Below are 27,150 nucleotides of genomic sequence, written 5' to 3'. Positions count from 1 at the left end.
ATCTGTGTGGATCTGACTTGGCCGAGGAAAGGTTGTTTAAGAAAAGACAATATAAGTTTCATATTATTTTAATAAAAGTTGAAATGAACTCTTATTACAAACCCATTTAATTGTAAAATATTTCATGATTGCTTAAAAATATAAAAATCACAGAGAAAGTATATTTATACTTAAATTAATTAAAATTATAATAATACAGATCAAATAAATCGACATTATTGAGAGTAATTATGTCCTTTCCAAATAAACGTACATATTTTAAATTCACAGCATTTTGAACTGTTCATAAGATAGATTACATGCATAATATGTTTCAAAACATGCATTCGGAGTTTTTTGTTTACATAAAATTTTTAAATTAAAATGCACAAAAATATTATTGACGACTCTGTTATTATGGTTATTATAATAAATAAAAAAATATCTAAAATTACAAGTATTAAAATTAAACAAAATAAATACTCTCAAGTGAATGCCGACAATGAATCATTACTGTTAAATATATATAGAACTATCATAAGTTATTACAATACATATTTATTAACTACATGTAGAAATTGTAATTATGGGAATATGGATTAAAATACAAATCTCGCAAAAAAAACTCTGGTATCAGCTATTAGGACTTTTGCAGTATTTTACGAGAAAATAAGTTTATTTATAAACTAAATCATATTGTATGATAATATGATGTAATGGAGAGATCCTACATAAGTCTGTATAAATATTACGCTTCAATGTGAAGTTAAAATTTAAATAAATCAAACAAACATGCTACACAACAATTAAATAAAAGATACTCTAGCCTCACTGATGAAAAATGAAGTAGCGTAATTAAAACAAAATTTTTACAAAATTTTATCCTAGTTTATCATCTTTTTATTTTCAAAATATTTTTCTTTTTATATATACAGCTAAATTATATTTCTGAACTCATTAGAAATCAATACAAAACTTGTAAATAAAATATACTGAATCGAATGGATAAAATGTTAAATAATACGTGTAGAAAATACATGATATTTATTAAAAAAAGTTAAAATTATTCAAACAATAAACAAACTTATAAAAAGATGTTGATGGAGTTTATCGCAGAAGAAATGCGATTTAAGACGTGGTCCCGAGGACCGAAGGGCTTTCAAGTCTGATTCTTATGATCAGACCAATAAAAATTAAATTTAGAGTGTGATTCATCTCGGTAACGCATGACTCGATATGATGAAGATGTTAAAAAACGAAAAGGATTCAAGTCACCCGTCACCGAAATAAAATCGCAGGAGAGTCCTAAGAAAGGCTCGACGACGGTCGAGAAATATCGAATTTATATAAAATTCAATTTTGTAGCTCCGCTTGATTCGTATTACCAATTGGTGTTATAAAAATGGTAGATCTTTGAAATGGAAAATTTAGAGTATTTATGCCGGCACGCGAACGTGCTAGCCTTACATGAACTCAGGCAATATGAACTTAAAACTCAAGCGGGCAAATCAAAATTTGACACATGTATTTGTGGTACATGCGCCGGGTCTATCTTGGGCGTGTTCTTGTGGTCGCACAGCCCCAGCTCCTTCAGCTTCCACTCCCAGCCCATCATCTGGACCGCGTGCAGCGTCTCCGCCTCCGTATGTTGACGCCGTAACATGCCTTCCTGTTACACGATTATAACCATTGTTAATTCGTCTCTTCTCAATGTAGAAAGTAGAAAGTCAGTCAACTCAGTAGAAAAAGTTAAATTCGAGTTCAATGAAAATTTTAATAACAAAAAATTTATCTATGATCATAGACCATCCACCTGGACCCTACTCTATACTGCTCACAGCACGTTGTAACGGTGTTGTGGCGGCAAGTGTGTGTACGCACCTTGATCTTCTCCCACTTGTCGTCCACCTCCTGCAGCCACGAGTTGATCTGGCGGCCGTTGCAGCGGGAGCGCTGCGCGTTGCGCTTCTCCTCCTGCTCCGGCGCGAGCACGTTGTACACCTCCTTGTCGCGGAGGATCGTGCACACGGAGAACGGGAGGGCCTGGCGAGTGTGCAGTCTCATTTTATACTATTTCTCTTAATAACATAACACAATAATACCACAGTATTACTATATTTCCTACAGTAGTGCGACGAATGTACTTGTGCAGAGAAACGGAGGGGAACTGGCGGGGGTCGGGCGACGCGGGCCGCGTAAAGCAATCACGCTGAGATTGCTTTACCTATCGCGAAAGGACGACGCAGTCGTATTTTTTGTGTAATAATTTTATTATACATAGGTACTTACATATTCTGTTATGGCGCGCACAAACTGTTCCGTTTACGGATGTAAATCTACATTGAAATCCCAGAAGGAAACAATATTTCAGAAAGATTGTATTAATTGTATCTGTTGAATTAAAATCAAAGCTATGTATATGTTGTCCTCATTATTTCCTAATCAGATTGTACATCCCAATGCGAATGCATTACTTAGTTAAATGTTATAATATACAATTAAGAACATCCAAAAATAAAGTGTCCACGTAAATAATATTTAGCAGTGCAATATCTGTAATTATAATATATTTATGAACAAATAATTACATCAGATTTAATAATCGCAATTATTTTGAATGTACATATGAAATATGAATAAATGATTTCATCATAATACATATTAATAATCACAATTGTTTTATTTCCCATTTGTTGCAACCCTAGCGTATTTTCGTGTGGCAGCGTAAGTACCTACGCTGGCGGCGGCATCGCGCGACATCAAAGGCGATTCCTTACTGTAGGAAATAATATTGTAATACTGTGATAATACCCAATAAAACAAAAATAATCACACCAATCGGTTTAACATGCAACATGTACATAGTGAAAATATTTAAAAATGCTACAAATTTAAAACATAGTCTAGACATTTTTTAAATAGCCGATTTACAAATGCTTCCACCAAATATAGCGCACCTGATTAGCCACAGCGCGTTCGGCGCGCCCGTGCACCCTCAATATCTCTTGTTCCACAGCAAGCACCAGTTTCTCCTTCTCCACTTGATGTTGTATCCGCAACCTCGTTCTGTTTTAGACAATTTATATGAAAAGACAAAAGTTACATGGTGATTCACAAGAACTCAAAAATTGTAAGGACGTTTAGAAAATATACTACATTTACATAATAGTAAAAATATTTTTTAAGGTAAAAAAAAAATACTTAAACAATATTGAAGCAGAAATTTCAGTATAAATAAATAGAGAATAAAAAATAAGTCATTTCTATATTGAAGGCTAATAGAACTAAAACGGATTGATTTAATACTTTTTTATAAAATGCAAGTAATGCATTATTATAACTTTTCCTGGTGTCAAGGCCAACCTGTGCCTTCGAGTCAGCGCTTTATCTTATTACCTTTCTCTCTCCTGAGACATAAACTCTTTAACCATTTGTTGTGGTAGGTTAATGGGTATATCCACTTGCGGCTCAGGATTCACGTTGTTCTGTAGCGTGTACGTACATCGATTCATTAGGTACTTATTGAAATCTTTCGGTGGCTTTGGCTTGACTGGAAACAAGGTTTTCTGTCTTCGCTCGATCTGAACATGCATAAATAGTAATCAATATAAATTCACGACCATTTTTAGTGCTAAACATATAATTGTCAAATAAAAATAGTGTAGACATTGAAAACATTTTTGAAGAATACAAAAAAGGGAAAGGGTGTTTATTACGGGTTATGACTTTACCTGTTTCCTCTTGTGTATGTACATCTGGTAAGGGTTGGAGTGCGTGACATTATGCGTAACGATAGAGTTTTCCGAATGCTCGCTCTTCGATGGCTCCCGCGAGTGGCTCTCCCTGGACGCTTTGATCTTCCGCTTCCTTGGATGCAACTCCACGGAAGGCCCCGGAGCGGCTGTACACATACAAAACTAACGTCACCACCCATTCTTGCAAGAAAACGGCGAACACCAACAACGAAAGATAGATAAAATAACACCAATAACGGAAAGGGCATTCACTAAACATATAGGATGTACGAACATGAGACGGCTCCCGTCCCCCGATGTTTCGAGATGGCTATAATGACATTTCTACGTACAATTGATTCAAGCCTGAAAGCTACAAACAGCGTTTGTAACTATGAATAAACATTGATCATCTGCCACAGGTAAACAAACATCGTCGATTTAACATTTTCTTTTTCATTGTTCAAGGCAAGACAAGGCAGTCAACAAGGCCATCATATTGGATAGGTATTCGAAATACTGCTCTAATGGAATTTAAATACAAAATTGTTGTCAAATATTAGCGAAATATTTGGAAAAAAATGGTAAATCGACTGGTAAAGGTTTAAAGGCTGAAGCCAGGGGGCTCTCTAGGGTAATGCTAATGGCTAATACTGGATAATGCTCTCAATGTAGAAACGTCATTATAAAGTTTACATTGCATCTCAAAAATTACTGTTCAGGGTCTGGTAGCCATTTGGTGATAACATTCAGGTCCTCCAAGGACATGCATATGGTGAAATGCGTTTAGAATCTGATTTTTGATACAGTACATTTATATTTTTTCTGTCTTTGAAACACATAAGAAAAGGAACAGTAGAAGTACAGAAAAATATTATTGTAATAAATTACAAGAGTGTCCTCTTTTCCTTTTCGACTTTAAGGGAGGAGAGCGGCGGCCTCTGCCCCCCGGTCCGTCTTCATATGTGCGTGCACATATCAAGTAAGATTGCATTAAAAATATGTCAAATAAGCTAATTAGGGCTACCAGCTCTAATTTTTTTTGCCAGTTGGCGCCCTGAACATCGAATAGATTTTTAATAACCGTTATATTTTTACTTCGTGTAATTCGATAGTACAGGGGGCAGAGAAATAACAGTAACATCACTGTGAATAAATTTCGGGCGTTAATAAGTTAAAGAAATTATATCGAGACTCAATATCATCGAACACTATCGAGATTTGGACTTTAAAAAAGAATTAATGAATTTACAAGCGATTTAAACGGACGGCAACACATTTCACTCAATTTAATCCAAGACAAGATACACGAGAAATTATATAAGGTTCTGTATAGATTATCAAAATATTGGAACTTTATTTTATGTGCAAGTTTCAACTTATTGCAAAGATTTCCGAATAATTAAGTAGCGCCTTCTGGCATTAGCCAAACGGTAGCCCTTATTAGTAAAATATTCAATATCAAACAGCTTATCAATATAAAAAATAAAATAAAACACGAAAAATAGCTAAAGAAATCTTTACAGAAGACGAAAATAATAATCGACAATTGCATCAAATCTAACAATCAAATTGTTAACCTTGTGAGATGTGATACAAATTCCACAGAATTTTAACAAAACAAAATAATCATCTTTAAGCTACTGAACATTTTAAAGAAAAGAAATAATGGAAGAACAGAGAAATATTATATAATAATGAATTACAAGATTGTCGTGTGCTCTTGGGAGACTTTAAGGGAGAATGATAGCGCCGGCCTCTGCTTCCTGGTCCGTCTTCGCATATGTGCGTGCACATATTAATTAAGATGATGTTAAACATAAGAATACATTGTACTTTTCATTAGTAAGATTTTTCATATATAAGATCCCCTCAATAGAAAAACATGTTATTGTATCAAGCTACTTGCATTATTATTGAACCCGCTTTAAAAATTCTAACGCAATTCCAAAACACTTCATTTTATCCATTAATTAAAATGCATAGATATTGTTATAAAATTTAATCACAATTTTGAATATTAACACAAGCACATGACTTCATAATTAATTGAACATACCAACCTGATTGTAGATTTCAGTCACTATGATATGAACTCAATATGAGTGTTCCAAAATAGCTAAATTCCTAATTAGGTCAATGATTAGATTAAAAAAGCAATATTATCATATTTCTAATATACTATTAAACTGTTTCAAATCATATTAATGCTGCTTAAAAAATTAATCTTCTAAGTTCTATTTAGAAAACCTAAATATTATGCAATGCTTATTGAACTCTAAAGTTGTGTACCTTTAAAATGTATCAACTAGGGTCCTACAAAGTGTCGTGGATGCTTTTCTATTTAGGGGGTCTATGTAATTACCTGATTCATTTCTCCCACCTGTGCCAGCAGATGACGTAGACGGAGCATGATCGTCCTGACCCTGAAAACTCTTAGCATTTGATTTACTGTGGCCATCATCGTGTAACCGACTTCTCCGTCTCTAAAACCATCGTAAATTAGCTCAACATTAAGTAAAAATAAAGAACATTCAATAGCAAAATTCAACTGATCAACATTTATGGGATTGACAATACTTGAAACAAAATAAAAATAAATTAAATTCGACATGCAGACAAACAATAAAATTGCGCAGATAGACGAAGGGAAACTTAGGACATGAAAGGCTCTTTTGGTTCACAGAATAAAATCAAAATTCAGGGGTATAAACATCGATAAGTATTGAATATTTGATACCTTCGCGTTCTTGTTGCGTCTAGCTCTAAACATTGAATTACTACTTACTGAGCTGGGAGGAGGACTTTTATTTGAACTCAAAGCTTGGTTAGATCCTGATCGGTTCTCAGAGCCAGTTTGAGGCGAAGTTCGCTCTTTATCTTTCTCGCCGTCATTCGTTCTATGCGAACGCAGAACTCTTTGCCCGCCCTATAAGACAAACTCCACATAAACGTACCGAAACCAAAGTACGTATACGACATTAACTCGATTCTAATCTACGTTGATCTTATCAAATGTTCTTTTACTTTTGCTTTGTCTTTATATTTTTCTAATCGCTATCATAATTCCAATTTTCATTTCCGTTTGGGGTTTTTAAATACATGTTAACTTGAAATTACTAAAGATTTAAATATGCATTTTTATGAACAGAAAGAGTTATCTCTCGCGGCGTTTCATACAACCGAATCAAACTCATCCAACAGTTAGAGCCAGACACATATTGCTGAGGGAGTTTAATTTGTCTAAGTGCTTAGCCGAGAGAGACTAGACTAAACACGGGAATAAGACCAAGAATATCTTAAATTTCACAGGATGTTATGGGTGCAATAATTATCGTGAGATAAGATTACTAGCCCGTTTTGTGAGTATCATGTGAACAGCCGCGGTGTTCGATTTTGTTTTTTTATTTTATTATATATAAAAACCTATATTGCTAAATGGCTAAATTGCTTTTAAGGGGACACGATTTTCAATTAAAAAAGGTGTAGAGTAGAAAAAGAACGGACAAGTAGTTTCGGAGTTGTAACTTGGTCTCACGCAGGCACAGCTCGCTACAGGAAGGACGACCTATAAGGGTTAGAAGGGTCTATATAAAATGGTCACCCACCTTGCCCCCCTCCCCCAGGCGCTTGTCGTCACAGTTGCCATCTGAGCTATCAGATGTTTGTCCCGTGTCTGCGCTCGTGCACGGGATCACGTACGGCAATGTGGATGCATTGCCGCGACCTTTTCCACCACCGCGTTGCCCTGTCCCACCTGATGCGGATGTTTTTTATCAATTCTCTCCTTATATACCAACTGGCACATGACAAATAGTCAAAAGAAAATGTACGCATAGGAACCGAAATGTTAATAAAATCCGTCAATGATTCGATTAGAAAGTGCAAACAAATGAAATGCAGTATATTTCATTCTCCGAATGATTTATGAAACGCTTATCACGGTTTTACGTGCGCTCAAAGCCTCATACGAACATGACAGACAATGTAGTTGCATAAACCGTCTTTGTTATTTTCATTTTTAATACATAGTCACGTGAATTGATTAATAAGAAAACATGCTACAAAATTCCTGTTAACCGCGGCATTCGATAATAAATACATAAATAATTAATTAGATTACTTAAAAAAAATGCTCAGTTTAAAACAAACATTGTTAGTGATGAAAATTCAAGTTAAACAATGATAAATGCTGACAATGAAATACCTATACACAAACACAGGTACAAAGAGACGGCAGCGTCATAACAACAAAGATTGATTAGACATGACGTAGCGTGGTTATGTGATGTGAGGTGCCCGTGTATCGATCGGATGGGGACCGTGTGCACCACCCCAAGGGTGCGTTGAAAGCGTGTTATGCATGTATAAGTAATTTTCGTTGCTAGTCGCTTCAATAACGGTCATGTTTTACTTGTTAGTCTGATATTCCGAATTCAGTGTTTGAACGTTAGTTCAACATGTCGCACCTTCGGTAGAACAAGGGCACAATTACAGTTTTTGCAATTTTACAGGAGAGCCATTTTAAGATATTTGTAGTACTTAATGTGGTCTAGCTATGATAATAATTTTTTTATGGTTGTTCTGCTTTGTATGACATAAACTATATACTATATTCTTTTAGGTGTATCGTATACAAACATTAAAAACTGCTAGTTTTTTTTTAATAATATTTTTTTCTTAAGTAGGTGTACATTTGTGCCCTTGTTCCACCAACAAGAAAATTAATTTGTAAATATGGCCATATCTAAAGCTTTAAGTTAATAATTTTGGAATGATAATAACGTGTTTTTTTGTATAAATGTTTTATTTTCTTAAACACTTTAGAAAGCCGCAGTACTTTATCACAAAAATAGAGATCAAAACTTACTAATCAGCCATTACACATCTTCAACAATCTGAAACTATTATGTTTCCTAGCAAAATTCTTTGGAATCGCTTTAAAAATTGGAATAATATTATATTAAGATCACAGAACAAGAAAGAATCATACTTCGATTCCTTGACATTAAATAATTCCTCCTTTTTCGTGGCATTTTTTATAAGGCTTATGTATTCTGCCGGAGTGCATATTGATATTGGGCCAGCTTTTTTTGCACGTTTTACATTCCAGAATGGACGGCATCGGCTTTATGCTGGGTCCCCTAATTTATGTATGATCGATTTTATAGGCAATGTGTTCACAGCAAAATAATACATTCCAAAAACAAATTTGAAAAAGAAAAATAATTATTTACGAATAAATATCTTACTAATATTATTATTTATTATGTAAACTCGAAAGTTTTTGAGGATAGATTTGTGGGTGTGAGGGTATGTTTGTTGTATTTTGATTGGCAGTCCTATCGTTTAAATTTCTAAAAAACTAACTTGTTTTTTTGCTCTCTACAGCAATTATCGGAATAAAATGTTACTTTTAAGACCATGGAGTATAACAAATCTTGGACAGACAAGGTCACAATTGTCTGAACGACTTTGTCCTCCCAATTTTTAAATCGTAAACTAGGCATAAGTGTGACAGATATGGCCTTGTCGTTCCAGAAATCAAAAACATTATAGGGCATATTTACATAAACGACGTTAGCGCTCCAAGTGACAGCTAGCTCAGTCCCCGCCGATGGCATAACTAACCAATGAGACTTTGTCTCGCCAAGAGAGAAACAAAATAGCGCCAAAATGACAACGCCACTATTTCAATCTGGCTGTTTTTTGTAGGAATTAAACGAATGTCTTTGTCCCTCCAGTTGAAAGGGCCTTTTTAAAGCATTTCTGCATATTTAAGTCATTTTGGCAATTTATGACAATTATGCCCTTGTTCTACCGAAGGTGCGATGTAATTGGAGGCGACAAAACGTTGCCTCTTTTTTAGTGTCAATAGACTTGTTTGTAAAATATGATTAGTTATTTTTAAACATGAAATTTTTGTTAGTATTCACATTTTCGCTGTCTGAATTTTCAACTAGAAATAAATGTTTAGTGTAATTTTTTAATAAATGTATAAATTCCAGCTAAAAATTATTACAGATATTTAACATTTTGTATCATAATATTATTCGGAACTCCTCAACTTCAAAAAAATTACATACTTAACACAAGAATAAATTAATTACACTTTGAATACAATAGTTATAAAGAGCTATATTTCTAGAAGCGATTATCGTCACATAATTAAAATTTATAAGACAACTGTGCCATCTTACCTTCTTCTTGTTCATTTCGACTGCCAGAGCCACCCGCACCCCCTGGTATAACAATCTTCAACGGTGGAACCTTCGGTGCTGTGGTCTCCGGTGGCTTCTGGTCTTCAGACTCTTCATCTTTTCCCTGTGAAGACTTCGGACTGGGCACTGGACTCCGCCTTTCTTGCTTGATGGCTTGTGAGCCTGCCCCCTTTCCGGAGCCCGATTTGTTCTGTAGAAAGGGTATTGTTGAGTCAGAGAAAGACAAGAAGAGTGCAATTTGTGGTACAGATATCATTTTGTCATAGTCATATTTATTTGTTTGAGATAAGAATTAAAAAGTTTATACATTGCTTTGTGACACTCATGAACATTTCACAAAAAGCTGCAACAGTCTGAACTTTACTGAAGACATTTTTAAAATCATGTACCACAAACGCTTTTCAGCTGGCAACACAAAAGGCAAACGAAACAACCAAACGGTGCACAGCAAAAAAAGTCTGCTTCGTTCATTATAATATACCTGTGTACTTTGAACATTTACTTTGGTTCCTTGTGCTCCTTTGCCCGTGCCCTGCAGTTTGCCGGTGGAAGACGAGGCTGCTGCCTTGTTAACGTTTGGCGAGGCTCCGCCCTTGTTGAGCGGCGACGCGCCCGTCTTACTCGCCGGTCCTGGGGGCTTGCTGCCGGTACAAGATATGGGACTTCATTTACTAACTCTATCTTTCTCTTTTAATCTTTAAGTATAGATTAATAGGGAAAGATAGTGTGAGTATGTGAAGTCTGACTTAGAAGGGTAAGGGGCAGGTGCATACATCTATTTCACTGATACTTTTTATTTACGGACAAGTTAGTGATCAGCCTTCTGTTTACTGCCAGACCGTAACAATTTTTTTTCTACGTCTTCACTGGGAATCCAACCCAACACCCCTCTGTTTAACGCTCATGTGTTGACCACTATAGTATTGTTTCTGACTCGATATCCTCACGGAAGTAAACTCTAAATGGATTTTAATTGTTCCGCCTCGTTGATACAAATTGTAAAGTTTGTGACTTTAGAGAAAAGTTCAAAAGTAAGTACAAGAAAGTTAATCACCTACTTTTACATTATTATTTTCTATTGGGAAGTTGGGAGAATTCAGTAGGAGACAATTATATGCAAAACAAAAACATTAATATATTGATTACTATGTGGGGATTGTGAAGAGAAGATAAAAAATAAATAAAATAGGCAATTATATTCAGAAAACTCTTAATATAAGTAATATATATATACTCATTACCGGCCAGGACCAGATCTAGCGACTGGAGGGGGCTTCGCCATAGGTTCCTTGTCATCATTCTCTTTCCTCTTTTTCCGCTTAGAAACGTCATCCTCTGATGATTCCTCTTCATCATAACACTTCTTCGTCACATTGGTGTCATCCTGTGTGGATGACACCACGCCACTACTCAACTGTGCGCATTCTATAAATAATTAATGGAATCATTCAATTTATTCATTGTTAATTATTGTTATACAATATTAATTTCAATTGGATATGATAATGAGTGATTTATTGGTTGGTGGAAACTTCAAGTTCCTTGACCTGCTTCTATCTTAAATAAATGTTGGGTGTGTTAATTTTGTACTTTTTTTAAATAGTGTTTGATAACACTTAATTTAAAAGTGTAATTATGAGTGTATTTTAATGAATAAAATAATTACCACAATATATACAATTGTACAATATGTAGTTTTGCAAACCTTCTTTGTTTTCCGCACTGCTCCCTTTCTCTTGTGCGGCGGCCTCCTTGCCCTCAAATTCTCCCTGTGCTAGGCTCTCCATGTTGGTTCTTTTACTGCCTTCACTGTTTGTACTTGCATTGCCACTTTTTTTGTTGCTGTCATCCCTTGTCCTTCCGATATGTGCAGCTCTTGTATTATTATCTGAAGAACAGGGACTTGTTCCAAATAATTGCTTTTTTGTTATGTTTCTTATGCATAAATAAAATATTTTACAATATTAACTTAGCTTATACTTTAGACTATTTTAAACATAAAAGAAAGAAATATATTATATTATTTTAAGTATGATAGATATTTAGTGTGATATTATACAAATAGTAAGGACTTAAATATACATTGAAATAATTTCATATAAGAACAAAAAATAAATAACAGGAGAAAACAAGACAACTCATAGGATGTTATAGGTTATAAATACTTAATGATTAGAGACTATGACAAGCTTGTTGTGCTATTTATTAATTACTATTCGTTTTAAATTGATTAATTAAATACTGTTATCTTGCATTTTAATGTGATGATCATTTACTTTATTAATGTAACTAAAACGAATGTCAACATTTACTTAAAGAAGTATTATTGCATGTCATTATCATTAAGTATTAGAAAATCAACAAATAAAACTGTTAAAATAATAAAGAGAACAAGTAATAATACTAACCAAAAAGTTTCTAAAATAAACAAAACTTCTTATTTCACCACAAATATAATTATATCTATAGGTTATAAGTAAATTACATTACATTGTAAGACACAAGTATACTAGAAGTTCACTCTTTATTATAAATTATCATTTAAAACACACGATAACTATTCAATTAGTTCTTGTACCGATCCGTAATGCTAATTATTTTTAGTTTGCAACTTGTAAGCAGGACGTAATTAGTGTTGCGGATTCCATTGCAGAAGCAACCATTTCACAAATTTTGTCCAAACTTAAAACTCTTTTTTCAAGTTATTCGTTTGGATTATAATTGAAATACGTCAGATAGGTCGTTGTTATTAACAGTTTACACGAGAGTCGGAACATTTATCTAAGTAGGTATACAGCGTGCACTAATATTTTTAAAACTTGACACTAATATGATGAAAACTATCGACTCCCCTTTGTTGTGCGAGAGCGCTCTCCTTTGCATTTCACGTTGGCGGACACTTTGAATAGTTATCGCCGGCCGTAGACAATAATTTCACACCAATTTTGCCTAATCAGTCTTATAAACCCACCACCACGAAGTTGACGTTACTAAGCGGCCATAACGACAGACCGACACTCGACAGTTTTAGCAACACGCCCCAACGCGTTCCGATCAAAGCAGATGCGTTCACGATTGACATAGACGTCAAATTTTAAAGTCACATTATAATTAATTTTTGGAAATGATGACCTTTAATATTATTAGTACCTATACTACTGTTTATAATTAAATTAGATATCTTTTTTTAAATCACGTTATTTATCAACGTAATAATAAAATATAGACAAATGACAAACTAAACAAACTGACATTCATCTCATTTTAAGATCTGTCAAAGTGACATTACACGAGTTAAATGACCATTGACCCGCGGTCAAGATAACTCAAAACTCAAAACCTTTTGGACGTGAAAATAAAAAAGCCAATGCATCAGGAAACAGGACATTGGTAACATTGTGAAAAAGCGGCAGAACTGCTTTCATATTGAATTTCCATCACATATTTTTTTAACTATATTTTTGATTTATTTCACTTATCTATGTAATTTTATTTTCTGAAATAAATACATATAGGTAAAATATATTTTTTTTAAGATTTAATAATAATATCCACACCTTTTTTTTTCATTTGCATTCAAAATTGACACTAAGCCATATTAAATCCTTTCACCGCAGTTACAATACCGACTAATAATTCGAATAATGACTTACCAAACCCAGTAATATTTCAAAAAACATAGTAATTGCAGATAAAACCGCCCATCTACAATAGCAAAGTGTGTTAATTTATAATTCAGTTGAAACATACCTACGTAAATAGACCAACACTAATTGTTTACTCACTGGCAACCCAGATGGCAGCAGTTTTTCAAGTTTTCATTAGGCCTTTTTGATACGAGATTACCAATGAAGGACTCAGTATATATGTAAGGTCGTGGAATAAATAAATAAAATAAATAAGCTATTCATATTTTTGTATAAAATTACGTTGGATTATCTTTTCAAAAGTTTTATATGTGATTTTATTCCAAATAGATATTTTTACTAAAAGATAATTTAACCAATGTTTGCCAGATGAACTTATTGTTAATTAAATACCTAAGATGAGGCATCCTTTTAAAAAAACGGTTTTATACATATATAAAAAAAAAACATAACACTCAAGTGACCAGTTCTATACTATACGATATTTTCCAGGACATAAACTAGGAGTATAAAATAAAATATAAATAATTATATTATAATTCAATGAATTAAAACTAATAAATTCTTATTTTACAATTAGACGATAAATATAAGGAGACAAACAGTCTGGGACTGTACCCAGAAAGATTTAATGAATGCATAATTATACAACTATAATAAAATTACCACTATTTAAAACCACTAACATTACTTGCTCTGTGCAACTTACAAGTTACAACTGTCGAGCCCGATTTTAAAGCTCCGTCACGCTGGAACCCGCTTTAAAAAAAACCTTACTTTTTTTCAGCCTATTTTACCTACAAACGATGCTAATAAATGTAGTTTAGGTCAATTTTTTGTAGTCTTATTAGTTACTTAGAAAACATCATTGATATCGTTCGAAGTAAAAAATATAAATAATAGCGTGTTGATTAGTTTGGAATGGGTTCCAAATTGATTGTAGTTTATTGTAGTGGCAAGAAAATTCTTTATTTGCGTTGTTTTATCTCAAATTATTGCAAGAAGGTCACAATAACAAGATTTTAAAAAATAAATAACACTTGTTCAAAAACTACAAACGATGCTAATAAATGTAGTATAGGTCAATTTTTTGTAGTCTTATTAGTTACTTAGAAAACATCATTGATATCGTTCGAAGTAAAAAATATAAATAATAGCGTGTTGATTAGTTTTGGAATGGGTTCCAAATTGATTGTAGTTTATTGTAGTGGCAAGAAAATTCTTTATTTGCGTTGTTTTATCTCAAATTATTGCAAGAAGGTCACAATAACAAGATTTTAAAAAATAAATAACACTTGTTCAAAAACTACAAACGATGCTAATAAATGTAGTATAGGTCAATTTTTTGTAGTCTTATTAGTTACTTAGAAAATATCATTGATATCGTTCGAAGTAAAAAATATAAATAATAGCGTGTTGATTAGTTTTGGAATGGGTTCCAAATTGATTGTAGTTTATTGTAGTGGCAAGAAAATTCTTTATTTGCGTTGTTTTATCTCAAATTATTGCAAGAAGGTCACAATAACAAGATTTTAAAAAATAAATAACACTTGTTCAAAAACTACAAACGATGCTAATAAATGTAGTATAGGTCAATTTTTTGTAGTCTTATTAGTTACTTAGAAAACATCATTGATATCGTTCGAAGTAAAAAATATAAATAATAGCGTGTTGATTAGTTTTGGAATGGGTTCCAAATTGATTGTAGTTTATTGTAGTGGCAAGAAAATTCTTTATTTGCGTTGTTTTATCTCAAATTATTGCAAGAAGGTCACAATAACAAGATTTTAAAAAATAACTAACACTTGTTCAAAAACTACAAACGATGCTAATAAATGTAGTATAGGTCAATTTTTTGTAGTCTTATTAGTTACTAAGAAAACATCATTGATATCGTTCGAAGTAAAAAATATAAATAATAGCGTGTTGATTAGTTTTGGAATGGGTTCCAAATTGATTGTAGTTTATTGTAGTGGCAAGAAAATTCTTTATTTGCGTTGTTTTATCTCAAATTATTGCAAGAAGGTCACAATAACAAGATTTTAAAAAATAAATAACACTTGTTCAAAAACTACAAACGATGCTAATAAATGTAGTATAGGTCAATTTTTTGTAGTCTTATTAGTTACTTAGAAAACATCATTGATATCGTTCGAAGTAAAAAATATAAATAATAGCGTGTTGATTAGTTTTGGAATGGGTTCCAAATTGATTGTAGTTTATTGTAGTGGCAAGAAAATTCTTTATTTGCGTTGTTTTATCTCAAATTATTGCAAGAAGGTCACAATAACAAGATTTTAAAAAATAAATAACACTTGTTCAAAAACTACAAACGATGCTAATAAATGTAGTATAGGTCAATTTTTTGTAGTCTTATTAGTTACTTAGAAAACATCATTGATATCGTTCGAAGTAAAAAATATAAATAATAGCGTGTTGATTAGTTTTGGAATGGATTCCAAATTGATTGTAGTTTATTGTAGTGGCAAGAAAATTCTTTATTTGCGTTGTTTTATCTCAAATTATTGCAAGAAGGTCACAATAACAAGATTTTAAAAAATAAATAACACTTGTTCAAAAACTACAAACGATGCCAATAAATGTAGTATAGGTCAAATTTTTGTAGTCTTATTAGTTACTTTTTGTAGTCTTATTAGTTACTTAGAAAACATCATTGATATCGTTCGAAGTAAAAAATATAAATAATAGCGTGTTGATTAGTTTTGGAATGGGTTCCAAATTGATTGTAGTTTATTGTAGTGGCAAGAAAATTCTTTATTTGCGTTGTTTTATCTCAAATTATTGCAAGAAGGTCACAATAACAAGATTTTAAAAAATAAATAACACTTGTTCAAAAACAACAAACGATGCCAATAAATGTAGTATAAGTCAATTTTTTGTAGTCTTCTTAGTTACTTTTTGTAGTCTTATTAGTTACTTAGAAAACATCATTGATATCGTTCGAAGTAAAAAATATAAATAATAGCGTGTTGATTAGTTTTGGAATGGGTTCCAAATTGATTGTAGTTTATTGTAGTGGCAAGAAAATTCTTTATTTGCGTTGTTTTATCTCAAATTATTGCAAGAAGGTCACAATAACAAGATTTAAAAAATAAATAACACTTGTTCAAAAACTACAAACGATGCTAATAAATGTAGTATAGGTCAATTTTTTGTAGTCTTATTAGTTACTTAGAAAACATCATTGATATCGTTCGAAGTAAAAAATATAAATAATAGCGTGTTGATTAGTTTTGGAATGGGTTCCAAATTGATTGTAGTTTATTGTAGTGGCAAGAAAATTCTTTATTTGCGTTGTTTTATCTCAAATTATTGCAAGAAGGTCACAATAACAAGATTTTAAAAAATAAATAACACTTGTTCAAAAACTACAAACGATGCCAATAAATGTAGTATAGGTCAATTTTTTGTAGTCTTATTAGTTACTTAGAAAACATCATTGATATCGTTCGAAGTAAAAAATATAAATAATCCAGCAGCTCTAAGAAAAAAGTAGTGTCTAAAAAAGATTTAATGAAGAAAAAAACAATACATATGCTATTTTATGTAATAAAATAATCATAAATATTTATATGCAATTACAAGAGTGATATGTGATATAACTTAGTACTACTATTTGTTATTTTTTTATAATTTCAACTAATAATAAAACTACAAACGACACGAAATCCAAGGCTCATAATTGTTTTGAATATATTAACTTATTGAACACTAAATTTTTTGTTTTTTATTGCTTACAGGGGTTTAGCAGCCACTACAAACATATGAGTTTAGCTACAATCAACTACATTGTTTGTAGTTTTTGAACAAGTGTTATTTATTTTTTTAAAATCTCGTTATTGTGACCTTCTTGCAATAATTTGAGATGAAACAACGCAAATAAAAAATTTTCTTGCCACTACAATAAACTACAATCAATTTGGAACCCATTCCAAAACTAATCAACACGCTATTATTTATATTTTTTACTTCGAACGATATCAATGATGTTTTCTAAGTAACTAATAAGACTACAAAAAATTGACCTATACTACATTTATTAGCATCGTTTGTAGTTTTTGAACAAGTGTTATTTATTTTTTAAAATCTTGTTATTGTGACCTTCTTGCAATAATTTGAGATAAAACAACGCAAATAAAGAATTTTCTTGCCACTACAATAAACTACAATCAATTTGGAACCCATTCCAAAACTAATCAACACGCTATTATTTATATTTTTTACTTCGAACGATATCAATGATGTTTTCTAAGTAACTAATAAGACTACAAAAAGTAACTAAGAAGACTACAAAAAATTGACTTATACTACATTTATTGGCATCGTTTGTTGTTTTTGAACAAGTGTTATTTATTTTTTAAAATCTTGTTATTGTGACCTTCTTGCAATAATTTGAGATAAAACAACGCAAATAAAGAATTTTCTTGCCACTACAATAAACTACAATCAATTTGGAACCCATTCCAAAACTAATCAACACGCTATTATTTATATTTTTTACTTCGAACGATATCAATGATGTTTTCTAAGTAACTAATAAGACTACAAAAAGTAACTAATAAGACTACAAAAATTTGACCTATACTACATTTATTGGCATCGTTTGTAGTTTTTGAACAAGTGTTATTTATTTTTTAAAATCTTGTTATTGTGACCTTCTTGCAATAATTTGAGATAAAACAACGCAAATAAAGAATTTTCTTGCCACTACAATAAACTACAATCAATTTGGAACCCATTCCAAAACTAATCAACACGCTATTATTTATATTTTTTACTTCGAACGATATCAATGATGTTTTCTAAGTAACTAATAAGACTGCAAAAAATTGACCTATACTACATTTATTGGCATCGTTTGTAGTTTTTGAACAAGTGTTATTTATTTTTTAAAATCTTGTTATTGTGACCTTCTTGCAATAATTTGAGATAAAACAACGCAAATAAAGAATTTTCTTGCCACTACAATAAACTACAATCAATTTGGAACCCATTCCAAAACTAATCAACACGCTATTATTTATATTTTTTACTTCGAACGATATCAATGATGTTTTCTAAGTAACTAATAAGACTACAAAAAATTGACCTATACTACATTTATTGGCATCGTTTGTAGTTTTTGAACAAGTGTTATTTATATTTTAAAATCTTGTTATTGTGACCTTCTTGCAATAATTTGAGATAAAACAACGCAAATAAAGAATTTTCTTGCCACTACAATAAACTACAATCAATTTGGAACCCATTCCAAAACTAATCAACACGCTATTATTTATATTTTTTACTTCGAACGATATCAATGATGTTTTCTAAGTAACTAATAAGACTGCAAAAAATTGACCTACATTTATTGGCATCGTTTGTAGTTTTTGAACAAGTGTTATTTATTTTTTAAAATCTTGTTATTGTGACCTTCTTGCAATAATTTGAGATAAAACAACGCAAATAAAGAATTTTCTTGCCACTACAATAAACTACAATCAATTTGGAACCCATTCCAAAACTCATCAACACGCTATTATTTATATTTTTTACTTCAAACGATATCAATGATGTTTTCTAAGTAACTAATAAGACTACAAAAAATTGACCTATACTACATTTATTGGCATCGTTTGTAGTTTTTGAACAAGTGTTATTTATTTTTTAAAATCTTGTTATTGTGACCTTCTTGCAATAATTTGAGATAAAACAACGCAAATAAAGAATTTTCTTGCCACTACAATAAACTACAATCAATTTGGAATCCATTCCAAAACTAATCAACACGCTATTATTTATATTTTTTACTTCGAACGATATCAATGATGTTTTCTTAGTAACTAATAAGACTACAAAAAGTAACTAATAAGACTACAAAAAATTGACCTATACTACATTTATTGGCGTCGTTTGTAGTTTTTGAACAAGTGTTATTTATTTTTTAAAATCTTGTTATTGTGACCTTCTTGCAATAATTTGAGATAAAACAACGCAAATAAAGAATTTTCTTGCCACTACAATAAACTACAATCAATTTGGAACCCATTCCAAAACTAATCAACACGCTATTATTTATATTTTTTACTTCGAACGATATCAATGATGTTTTCTAAGTAACTAATAAGACTGCAAAAAATTGACCTATACTACATTTATTGGCATCGTTTGTAGTTTTTGAACAAGTGTTATTTATTTTTTTAAATCTTGTTATTGTGACCTTCTTGCAATAATTTGAGATAAAACAACGCAAATAAAGAATTTTCTTGCCACTACAATAAACTACAATCAATTTGGAACCCATTCCAAAACTAATCAACACGCTATTATTTATATTTTTTACTTCGAACGATATCAATGATGTTTTCTAAGTAACTAATAAGACTACAAAAAAATGAACTTTACTACATTTATTAGCATCGTTTGTAGGTAAAATAGGCTGAAAAAAAGTAAGGTTTTTTTTAAAGCGGGTTCCAGCGTGACGGAGCTCGATTTTAACACAGGAAGAAAAGAGGAAAGCTTGTACCTAGATTAGAATCTTATCTAATAATAGGGTTTTTGTAAATAAAATTATTTTTTTATGTGGAATCGTCATTAAAAATACATAAGTACTCAATTAGAAAATAAAATGTTTAATGTTTCAAATCATATTTTTTTTAAAGGCATTGTAAATATTGGCACATCAATTAGTTAGGCCCAGCACACATGGTGAAACGCAACTGCAACGAAACCCTTATGAAATTATAGGTTTGAAACCAGTTTCAAAAGTTTTCCACACACGCCGCAACCTAAATATGATGAAATAAGTCACAAATCGCAATCATTCCGATTTTGAGACCAGACAGACGTCTCCAAAATGTCTAGTTCACGTGATGAAGAAGTTCTGGTTCTGTCTTTGTATCTTCGACAAAAAAGGAGGCGTAAAAGAAGAAGTATGTGGTTACATCCCAACATTGAGAAGAATATCAACTGCCGTATCAGTATCATTCTTGCGAGAGTAGCTTGAAAATGTTGTATTGTACAAGCAAGGATGCTTCTCAACTTCCAATACGAATTGAATGTTTTTATTTTCGTCGTCAGCCATTTTGTCGAACAGAAAAGACGCCAAATCCGACACGAGTTTCCTGCACGCTGGTTTCAAAGCAACTGATCTGCAACGCGTTTCAAATTAGTTGCGACGTGTGTTGTCTCTCAAAGGTATCTATGGCATAAACTCAAATGTAACTCAAAAGTAACTACATAGTAGTTGCAGTTTCGTTGCAGTTGCGTTTCACCATGTGTGCTGGGCCTTAACGTAACTAATAACTAACTTAACTTTGCCGATTAATGATATTGGCTGTTTTAATTTTTAACCGATATCAAAAAAAGGAGGAGGTTATCAATTCGTTTTTTTTATGTATGTACACCGATTACTCCGAGGTTTCTGAACCGATTTACGTGATTCTTTTTTTGTTCGATGCGGGATAGTGTCGAATTGGTCCCATAAAAAATTATTAACCGCTTGTACCCCATTATCAATTCATTACACCACACCTATATAATCACACTGGAAACCTGAAAAAAGAAATAAACAGTATTATAATATATAAAAGCAATGCACTCATATAGCTTATAAGTGAAAAATATATTAGTTTGATAACATATTTTGATATTATATGACACATAGTTATTTTTCGATTTATAATTTCGTTAATTTTCCAATATTTTTTAGAAAAAAACATGATTTATTATTACAATAACTAATTGAAAAAACTTGCTACTTACCTTTTTTATACATTATTTTGCCTTGTGTTATGTTCATTGTTCTTCTTAAAAAACAAAACACTGTCAATTACTATTTAATTTTCCATTGCTAAATTGTTAAATAATAAAATGTAGCCCAGCCATTTAACCCACTGCAATACACTTAATCGATTCTTGTTCAGAAAATTCTTAAGTGTCGACAAACAAATATATTACCTACTTGCAGTAATAAACGTACATTCATACTTGTCGGGATTTGAACTAAACTATCTCTCGACTTGCCATCCCAACATTAAAAAATTTTGCATATTATGAATAAGGGATAGTTTACATAAATACTAAATAGTCTTCGAGATTCAATTATAGGAATTAGTGAATTGAGTAATTTAAGTAGAATTCTGACTTTAGTTATGCGTTGTATAAAGTAAAAAATATGTACTCCTACTGTAATTATAGTGGCACTGACATCATTTCATGACACATTTAATAACAACAATATCGTTAACTTGTCTGTATAGTTATTGACAAAGAAAGAGAAATAATGTAATGTAATAATGTAGAAAGTTCTTATTATTTTATAATTTATCTCCGACATAATATTTTCTAATAGGTACTTTATCTGGTTTGCTTTCATTTATAATTTATTTTGGAAAAAATATTCTTTATAGTCTATGGTCGAGTAATAAATAATACTTTTTAATTTCTGTACAATTGAACATGATTGACAATCTATAACAATATAGAAATACTATTTTAAACAGAAGCATCTCGACGAAAGTTTGCTAGTGCTTGTCTTATTAGCAATTATCTTCCCGCTCTTAGTGATATAACAGTATCGTATACATAGTTACATACTGCTTATAAGTTAAAGCTTCTATGCATTATTAAAACAGAATTAATTTTTGTTTAAAAAAAAAGGACAAAAAAGGAAACATAAAATATTCTGTTTCTTTTTTTTGAACGCAACAAATTGATTCCTTCTTTCCAAAACTTATTATAACGATGTTTTAAAAACAATCATGTATTTTCACGAAAAGTCTGCCTCATCGAGCAGAATGCAGTAAAATCGATAACAATATACCTCCCTGTAACGTTTTTAACTCAGGGTCGCTAATAATATCTATAAATTTTTAAGTAGCGTCCAATATCGATTTTTACAGCTTGCATTAGTTGCAAGGTATGGAACACCTGGCCATTCCCACTGGCTATTCTCACAACAACATTTTACCCTTTCTTTGATTCCTTCTATTCACCGACGCTTTTTATTTCGTTGTTTTTTAAATACATGGTTCCACAATTAGGAAATCGTGGAACATTTGGTATTTCAAATTTGATCGATTATACATTTTTACACACTTATGCCTAGAGATCTGTCATGAAATACAAGACTTCCACGTTTTTTTTTTATCTTAGTACAGTTTTGGATCATAGTAAGCGCAATAATATTAAATACATAATTAATACATTTTTTCTAATGTACAGATTATATATAGATATTTAGAATTCATAAAAATTGTAAGCTTGGAGATAATTAATATTATACTGAACCATCTGTTTCACAATTACCATTGACTACAATCAAATAAAATGTAATTCTTTGTTTAAGACATTATAGGCCGGGAGATACTGACTCAAAATTTTGGGTCATTTGTAACAGTATGGTGGTTCTACAGGGGTCTTAGTACGGAGCGTTAGTTGAACACGTCGGTTAAATTACGAGTGTCAAACGATTTGTTCCACAAAATTTTTAGAGTTTACCGATAGCTCATAAAAAGAGGTAGGGCGTTGTGTCATGCCATACTTTTCCGGTGTGACTCAGACTTATCATTTTTTTTTTCAATTTTCGCATTCGCGTCAGTATGGCGGGGTGTAAGAGTTCTTACAGACGAACGGCATGTTATGAACGGCAGAGGCTACTTCAGCCGTCGCGACCTGTCGACGGCAGTTGTCGAAGTGTCGGCGGCGCAGTCCAAACGTCGACGGCTGCCGTCGACAAGTGACGCTTGCAGTTGACGTTTCGCGGCATCCGTTTTTGCGTGTCGATTGCAGCCGTCGACATATTAACTGCTGTCGCCGACGTTTCGACGATGGTCAACGACGGCTGAAGTAGCCTCTGCCGTTCACAACTTGCCGTTCGTCTGTAAAAACTCTTACACCCCGCCATACCGACGCGAATGCGAAAAAAAAAAAAATGATATTCAACCATTTGTAGCAGGCAAATTTTTGCACAGTTAATCATCGTCGGGCAGCTATTTACAAAAATGCCATACTTACGCCTAGACGGTTCCAAATGGTCGCCATACAGCCGAAAATCAGCAATAATTTTTTTCCCTTAACGATTTGCGGTAGTGGCGGTATGGCGGGCTGTAAGTCACACCGGAGAAGTATAGCATAACACTACCGCCTACTTCTTTTTTATGGGCCATATGTAAATTCTAAAATTTTTGTGGAACAAATCGTTTGACACTCGTCATTTTTCCGACCAGTTCGACTAACGCCCACGCGACCGGGCACCCTGTAAGAGCGTTCTGACCATAATTTTTCTTGTTGTCATTGCCTACCAAGACCCCTGTAGAACCGGTATACTGTTACAGTTGACCCAAAATTTGAGTCAGTATCTCCCGGCCTATTATTATTGGTCACAATTGTCGCGAAATGTGAATTCTTTGATGTACTATGCATGAGAATATAATAGGACTAAAAATAGTATCTATTTTATTGTTGTAGTACAAAAGAATAAGATCTAGCAAGATAAAAGGTTAGATTGTGACAGCAGATCATAATTTGATTTTAAACCTATATTAAAATATTGGAAGAATATGCACAATAATAATTGTGTTTTATGTTTATGTATAATATTATTAATACATTGTATGATTATATGTATTTTTATATATTTTGTTCAATAGTAGACATACTATATTATACATGGTACCTAGTACATATTAGAATTATAGAAAAGAAAATGAAATCAATGTTATATCTTTAAACAAGCAATTCTTGTATACCTTCATACACATAATATTGTAATATAATATGCGTATGAAGGTTTACAAGAACTATGTCAAATAATAATACAGAGCAAAGGTTAGTCACCCCAACTGTTTCATTTTGTTTTGTACTATAAGACTTGTAATAGAGCTCTTTTTCTAGCCCATAAACACTTTATTTTCTTTGGAGACCCCCTTTATATTATGTTGATTTTTATACAAAGCAAACATTTGATCCTCTAATTTAAATCAGGGAAATGTATCAGGACCCCGTGTTGGAAGTGTTCAATAACACTAAATCTCACACAATTATGAGTATTAGTATTCACTATTTTTGTATTAAATGATAACATGTGCAAATGGGAGGTAGTTGCCTTTATAAAACAGGTTCCCATGAGGTCCACAGAAGCTATAAAAAATCCAGCATGATGTGTGATGTATTTTTGACAGATCATAACATCTAATATTAAAATAACATTAAATAAGTAATAAACAAAATATATGCAAGCACCACATCAAACCACACAAAAAGGTAAATTGCATAATCATAAAACAAGTACAGCATTGTGTTGTTTGCAAAATGTGATAATGTGAGATAGTAGAAAAAAACTATGGCATTATTAAAAAGCTAGATGAAAATGTTCACAATGAAACCATCTTACCTTTCAGTGACTGCAAATATTCATAAATATGTGGGGCTGCATAGTCTAATGGTGCTTTTCCTTTTGTATTCTTAACAAATGGTTCGGCACCATGCTCTATAAGAAACTTGACCATCTTCAGGTTCCCCGATGTAGCAGCGTCATGGAGTGGAGTGTCATCATCTAATCCCTTTGCATTCACATTAGCACCACCATTTACAAGAACCATTACTACTTGTAACCAACCATAACTACATGCTTCGTGTAATGGGGTCCAACCTTAAATTAGGGGATAAAAAAAACAAATACAACAAAAAAAAAGGAAAATAAAAATAAAAAGGAAAATAAAAATTATAACTGAAAGCCCAATAAATTTAGTATTTTTGAATGGGTATATCATTTTATGTTGTCTATTCAAATCTAGCATAATTAAAAAAAAATACATTAGTTAAAGTCTGTAGACCTTAGGCTTTCAGTGCTTGATAATTGTAATTGAACTAAAATAAAAAAATAATCAAAAAAGGTAAACAATGATTGCACAATAAATATAAACAATAAAGAGGTGTACAATGACATTAAATTTGCTGCTTTAAAATTTCTACAACTAAGAGGCAAACAATAATAATTGAATTGTAGCACAAGAGAATGGTGTGATGAAAGTATTAAAGCTGCAACTACTTTGCTTTCGACCATGATTTCATGAAGTGGTTCATGGAAACCCGTACACTCATAATGAAGTTAAACTGTATGCCTAACTATTCAAATATATTTTAAATCTCGATTTCAACACATAGAAATTGTTTACAGCATGTCGTATGTGTGAATTGTATTAAATGATTGGAATTTTTTCATTGAAGAATTTTAATAAAAAATGTTGTAGTATTTACAAGAATGTAACATAGTTAAAGTAAATGATACCATCTTACAGATTATTATTATGTAAATAAGTTGAAAGTTAACACTGCATGAAATTCAATACAATTGCTGAAGTCGAGCAATTTACTGAAGTATAAACTAAAAGTTGATACATTTCAATTTGTTTTTAGTTATAAATGTGATTTCTTTTATAACACATGTATATTATGATTTAAATGAAGCATTATCAGTTGTAAATAAGAGATCAACTACCTATTTTATGTTATGTCTTTGGAATAAAATCTGCAAGCTGTGTATAATATATTTAAATTTAGGGCATTTGCTTACATTATGTCAATGTTAGGAATTGGAACGCTAATTTAATTTTGTTTTCAGGGTACTAAAAAGTTTACTTCTTCCAGTTAATAATTTGATATGCCATAAGAATAAAGTTTTATAACTACATGCTAAGAGTTGTAAATAATATGCATACCAGCGAAATCTGTGACATCGGGGTCTTGTCCTTGGTCAATAAGTTTTTTTACTTGTTCATGATCTCCTCTGATGGCTGCTACATGCAGAGGAGTTTCGCCACGTTCATTTCGCTGTTGTCTACTCCGTTTACGTTCTTCAGCAGGGGTCGGAGCGGCTAGAGTCGAAAATGGCGGGAAGTGAGTTGAATCCAGTGCAATATAGTTGTTTGGTTAAAAGTTATGAATGCTCACCTGGAGGGGCATCTTGTGATGATATTTGCATCACAAGAGCCAACTGCTGCCGCTCCGACATGGGCGCTATGACCTGCGTCCGTGGCGCGCCGTCGGGCCCGCGGCCTGAGCCCCGCGACCGCGAGGTCGACGGCATTCTTCGAGCATAACCACCCGCCTATACACAATTCAATTGCTTAGGGATATCGTGTAGTAAAATCTAACAACGCACACCATTATTAACGCGCCAATAATGAAAATCACGATGGAAACTCTAAGATCGAGTACCAACCTTTCTTCTAACGCCAACCAGAATTAATTTAGTCTGTAACAATAACACAAATAGTATAACTTAGTATTTTTGTGCAAATTAACACAGCTTATTGCAAAACATTTTTAACTCCCAAAAAAATTATAACGTATCAGTCACAGGCATAGGTAGCGATGTACAACGACAATAAAATAAAGACATTTCTGATTTCTCTTGATTCGACAAGTAGTTAGTGTTGTGTAAAAATTTATTTGTCTATGGTGCTCGAGCAATTTATCGATTATTCGTTCGAAAATAATTTTAACTAAAACTGTATATTTGTTTGATATTTATATGTAAAAAATAATACAATCATCAATTTG

The 27,150-nt window shown here is 32.1% G+C and overlaps 1 protein-coding gene across 16 annotated transcripts; it reads right to left on the bottom strand.

The window, feature by feature from the left end:
* Positions 1-52: 52 nt before the first annotated feature.
* On the bottom strand, positions 53-26,978 carry LOC123705621 (ankyrin repeat domain-containing protein 12). 16 transcript variants are annotated; one of them, XM_045654506.1, is made up of 17 exons: positions 26,810-26,978; positions 26,539-26,695; positions 26,307-26,462; positions 24,980-25,237; positions 11,640-11,822; positions 11,176-11,359; positions 10,416-10,575; positions 9,914-10,124; positions 7,322-7,470; positions 6,454-6,642; positions 6,097-6,199; positions 5,420-5,488; positions 3,711-3,880; positions 3,376-3,560; positions 2,937-3,045; positions 1,861-2,022; positions 53-1,648 (listed from the first exon to the last, which is right to left on the bottom strand). In XM_045654506.1, exons 2-17 carry the CDS (start codon positions 26,672-26,674, stop codon positions 1,475-1,477), a joined length of 2,598 nt encoding a protein of 865 aa, XP_045510462.1. In that variant the 5' UTR covers positions 26,675-26,695; positions 26,810-26,978; the 3' UTR covers positions 53-1,474. The 16 variants fall into 16 exon arrangements, with proteins under 16 accessions (XP_045510462.1, XP_045510464.1, XP_045510467.1 ...); XM_045654508.1 differs by having other exon boundaries at positions 6,502-6,642; XM_045654511.1 differs by having other exon boundaries at positions 6,097-6,139; positions 6,502-6,642.
* Between the last annotated feature and the right edge of the window lie 172 nt (positions 26,979-27,150).

The sequence above is a fragment of the Colias croceus genome, chromosome Z (genome assembly GCF_905220415.1).
Source record: "Colias croceus chromosome Z, ilColCroc2.1".
Classification (NCBI taxonomy): Eukaryota; Metazoa; Arthropoda; class Insecta; order Lepidoptera; family Pieridae; genus Colias; species Colias croceus.
This window is presented reverse-complemented; position numbering and strand designations above follow the sequence as displayed.

Coding starts and splice junctions, on each gene's coding strand:
- LOC123705621 (XM_045654506.1), bottom strand. CDS start 26,674: ATGCCGTCGACCTCGCGGTCGCGGGGCTCAGGCCGCGGGCCCGACGGC. Junction 11,823..24,979: donor ATATTTGCAGTCACTGAAAG/GTAAGATGGTTT, acceptor CCTGTTCTTCAG/ATAATAATACAAGAGCTGCA. Junction 11,360..11,639: donor CAGTGCGGAAAACAAAGAAG/GTTTGCAAAACT, acceptor AATTATTTATAG/AATGCGCACAGTTGAGTAGT.